Source organism: Glycine soja, chromosome 17, assembly GCF_004193775.1.
Source record: "Glycine soja cultivar W05 chromosome 17, ASM419377v2, whole genome shotgun sequence".
NCBI lineage: Eukaryota > Viridiplantae > Streptophyta > Magnoliopsida > Fabales > Fabaceae > Glycine > Glycine soja.
The window spans coordinates 13676581-13680367 of NC_041018.1; the positions used below are offsets into that span (position 1 = coordinate 13676581).

The 3787-nt window shown below is 27.6% G+C and overlaps 1 protein-coding gene across 1 annotated transcript; it reads left to right on the forward strand.

Moving 5' to 3' along the window:
- Positions 1-2153: 2153 nt before the first annotated feature.
- Positions 2154-3114, forward strand: LOC114392890 (phytosulfokines-like). Its single transcript, XM_028354145.1, has 2 exons — positions 2154-2393; positions 2728-3114. Exons 1-2 carry the CDS (start codon positions 2274-2276, stop codon positions 2842-2844), a joined length of 237 nt encoding a protein of 78 aa, XP_028209946.1. The 5' UTR covers positions 2154-2273; the 3' UTR covers positions 2845-3114.
- Positions 3115-3787: the final 673 nt, after the last annotated feature.

Consider the following 3787-nt stretch of genomic DNA (forward strand, 5'->3'; position numbering starts at 1 on the left):
ATAAACACATAAATTGACTGACGTGAAGTTGCTTTAACTTATTTAAAGGTTTTGTATTTTAATCTTGTATAAGTTGGTTGGATTAAATATTTCAAAAAAAAAAAACTTTATAATCTATAATAATTTTATTCAACTTGAGGAAAAACATTTTCTATAAAAAAAGATACTTATCATCTATTAAAAAAAAAAGTCATATACCTTATTCAAAGAAATTATTATTTTTGGATACAATTTGTTTTTCTTATATAGCCTACTGTTTTTAATGCAAATCTCATAGCGTACCAAGTATAAATGGCAATAAGATCATTGAAGCTTCACCTGGGGCATTCTAGATGCACGCCCTCTATCTCTTATAGGTTTATAGCCCACTGTGTGAAAAACGGAACAAGATTTTCCAAACGGATGATACACGCTTGTTGTGATCGATCGAATTAATTAATTGATGCTATCACTAGATCGAGCATTGAAAAGTCCAAGTGCTGACATGCGTGATTAGCCGTAATCCATGCATGAGATCATGAGATGCATCATGCATGTCACGATACTTCCTAATGCAGTAATTCGTCATTGTTTTATGTACATTCTAGATTCATATAAATAAAAGGACATTTGTTTATTAACGAATTTTAGTTTAATTGATTAAACAAAATGTATGAACAATACAAATTTTATTATATCATATTTAATTTTTATGAATAAAAAAAATGTTTATTCTCCTAGTACCATTGATTTATATGAAACTACATCCTGTCTTGCACATGTCATTTGCAAGTTCTTGCAATTGTTTGAAACTCTATACAGATATACATGTACACACTTCGATATAAGATTTAATGAGATGACACCCGATAAATATGCTTACGTCCTCAAGAGTAAAATGATTATTTTTATTATTGATTGAACAAATAAGGTTATATTACTTATATAGAAAAAATTACGATACAAATTGATAATATCACTTATAAAATAGGAATCATACATATTACATAATGTAATATTGATATATTTTAAAATTATGAAGGACACAAGTTATTGTTTAAAGTTTAATTGTAGGCACACTAATTAAAGTAAAAGACATAGTGATCTCTTATTCAAAATAACTTTGAATATAGGTTAGATACCCTCGATCCCTAGCCACAAGTCCGCAAGAATATGCAAATTAGTGAGAGCAGGTATATAATACACTTTTTTTATTATTAATGATCGAATTACATTATTATAGTCTACATATTCAAAAGTGATATTCTTCTTTTTCAAGAGATAAATATTGCAGTTAATCAGTTTTACTATAAAAAAAACCTTAAAATACTAATCAAGACAAAAATGTAATATTTTAAAATAAAGTATTATATCTTCCAAAAAAATGTAATTTAACCTTTAAGAAAATGGTAACTTATAGTAATAGGCTTATAACATTTGATAAACATATATAAGTCAAATTGTATATATTTTTACTTTTAAAATTTCACAAAATACATATTTAATACTAAAAGTTATCTAATTTTTTTAAAAATAACATCACTTCATTTAATAAAAAAGGATAAAATATCCACACATCATTTATTGGTCACACGATCATTTTAGAAAAATCATATATAAGCATTTTTCTTTTAATATTAACCATTCAAATGAAATTTAATAAATTGAATTTATAATTGACTACACTTGTTCTCTCTCATCTTTACAAAACTACTGGTTATAAAAGATCAATAATAAAATAATTTAATTTCATTAAAATTTAATTATGTGAAATATACGTTAAAAGTCACGGTAAACATATACGGAGTAGTTAGTATAATGTTTTTATTTTTAATTTTTTTTAATTCTTTAATCAATTTCCATTCCATTTTGCAACAAATTTTCCAACCCGTGTGGAAGTTCCAAGCTAGCATTTCTTATCTTTCTACTCGGTCTAATTACAGTAGTTCTTTTGGTTGCTTTTTAGTTCCTCTCCATTTTTATCCACTATTCATCATTCATGTGACTGTTCATTGACCACTTTATTAAAAAAAAAGTGTTTTGAGGTTTCATTTATTATCTATCCCCTTGTTTCTCATTGGTGCTTTGATGCCGTTGGTCTTTAATTGTCAGCTACAATAAATAAAGCCCCTGCTCACTTTCCAAGGTTCACACTTCAATTTGCGTCCTTATCCCTCTCTATATATTCCTTGTTTTACTTCCTCTTATTACATTATTCAAGTACCCTCTATTTCTTTTAATTTATAGCTATCTTCTTTAATAAGATAAGATCTCATCCTTCACTACCAAAAAAGATGACCAAGGTCACTGCCCTATTTTTCACCTTATTACTCTGCTCCATGCTCGTCCATGCCATGTCCATACGCCTTGAACCAGCTTTTCACCAAGAATCCTTAGCCAAACCGCACCAACAGGTTGGTTTGTCAAGTTTTAATGCTATATATGATCATTTTATACAGGTAAATAATAACCAGTATCCTAAGCAACAAGTAAGGAAGTGAAGAGAAAAGTGTTGTGTTTTTTTAGGGTAAGCAGTGTTGTTTTTCTAGAGATGTGTAAAAATATGTTTTCATATGATTTTTCAATGCTCTTCCATATAATTTCTAACAAAATCTTTTTTATTTTAAGTTGTGTGTCTTAAGAATACTAGTTAACAAGACTCTTCTATATGTATTGAAGATAATGGCTAAGTATATGGTATATTAATATATTACTGATTATTGATATTGTTTTGATATTAATTTGTAGAGCGTTGAGGCGGTTGATGAGAGCTGCGAAGGCGTTGGAGAGGATGAATGCTTGATGAGGAGAACACTTGCCGCTCACGTTGACTATATTTATACTCAAAAGCATAATAATCCTTGAAATATAGTACTCGTAGTTAGTACTATAGCATCCACAAATCCACTTATGGAAAGATATAGGAGCGAGAATCTATGTTTGATTGTTTTTATAAATTAGGAGTTGGTACGTAACTGGCTCATTAAATTTGTTTGGAGTTGAGAATTATTTGTATTTTCCTTTTCTCTTCTCTTTTGCTTATATGTAGTGTATTATATGAAGAGTTAATGTAATGGTTGTGTAAGGTTATTTCACACTCTCAATTAATAAAAAGTTATTGTATTTTTAAAAAAACTATTATAAGAATATATATATATATATATATATATATATATATATATATATATGATATATGATATATAGTTTGTGATTACAAGATAATATAAAAAAATTACTATCACTGCATGATTATTTTCTCTCGTATGACAATGAAATCTCATCTGAAATATTTGCCCCAATCTTTTCTCTTGTATGAAACTGAAATTTCCTAGAAATATATGCCTAGTTGATGAAGTACGTACAAGTGGTAATCATTAAAAGAGTTTCTTTCTTCTTTAATTTTGACATTCATCTATGATTGTCTGGAATTTTTCAAATTTTGGTTCACTTGAGGTATCGATCTCATGGACTAGAAGGCATAACATATAAACATAATACTACTTGAAAAGTAATCACAAGTATTTAACCACGCTTTCAACTCAAATGGCCTCAAATCAAAGCCGTAAAATGAAGCTATTTTCATGTTATCTTTTGGATGAATGCAATCTTGAATCTTGTATCATTAACAAAAATATAATTAATGAAGAGATTGATTAAGTCCCATAAAAGTACTAAGGATTTAATGTTACTTTGGCAATTTATTAATTTTGTATGACAGCTGACAACTGAAGTTTAAGAGAAAACATATAGTACAATACAGTAGTACTTTTTTTTTATAAAAAAAAACATTTTTTTTTGTTGAATAGAT

Excerpts from the sequence above, each read along its gene's own strand:
- LOC114392890 (XM_028354145.1), top strand. The coding sequence starts at position 2,274 with ATGACCAAGGTCACTGCCCTATTTTTCACCTTATTACTCTGCTCCATG. Across the intron at positions 2,394-2,727 it reads TAGCCAAACCGCACCAACAG|AGCGTTGAGGCGGTTGATGA; the intron begins GTTGGTTTGTCA and ends ATTAATTTGTAG.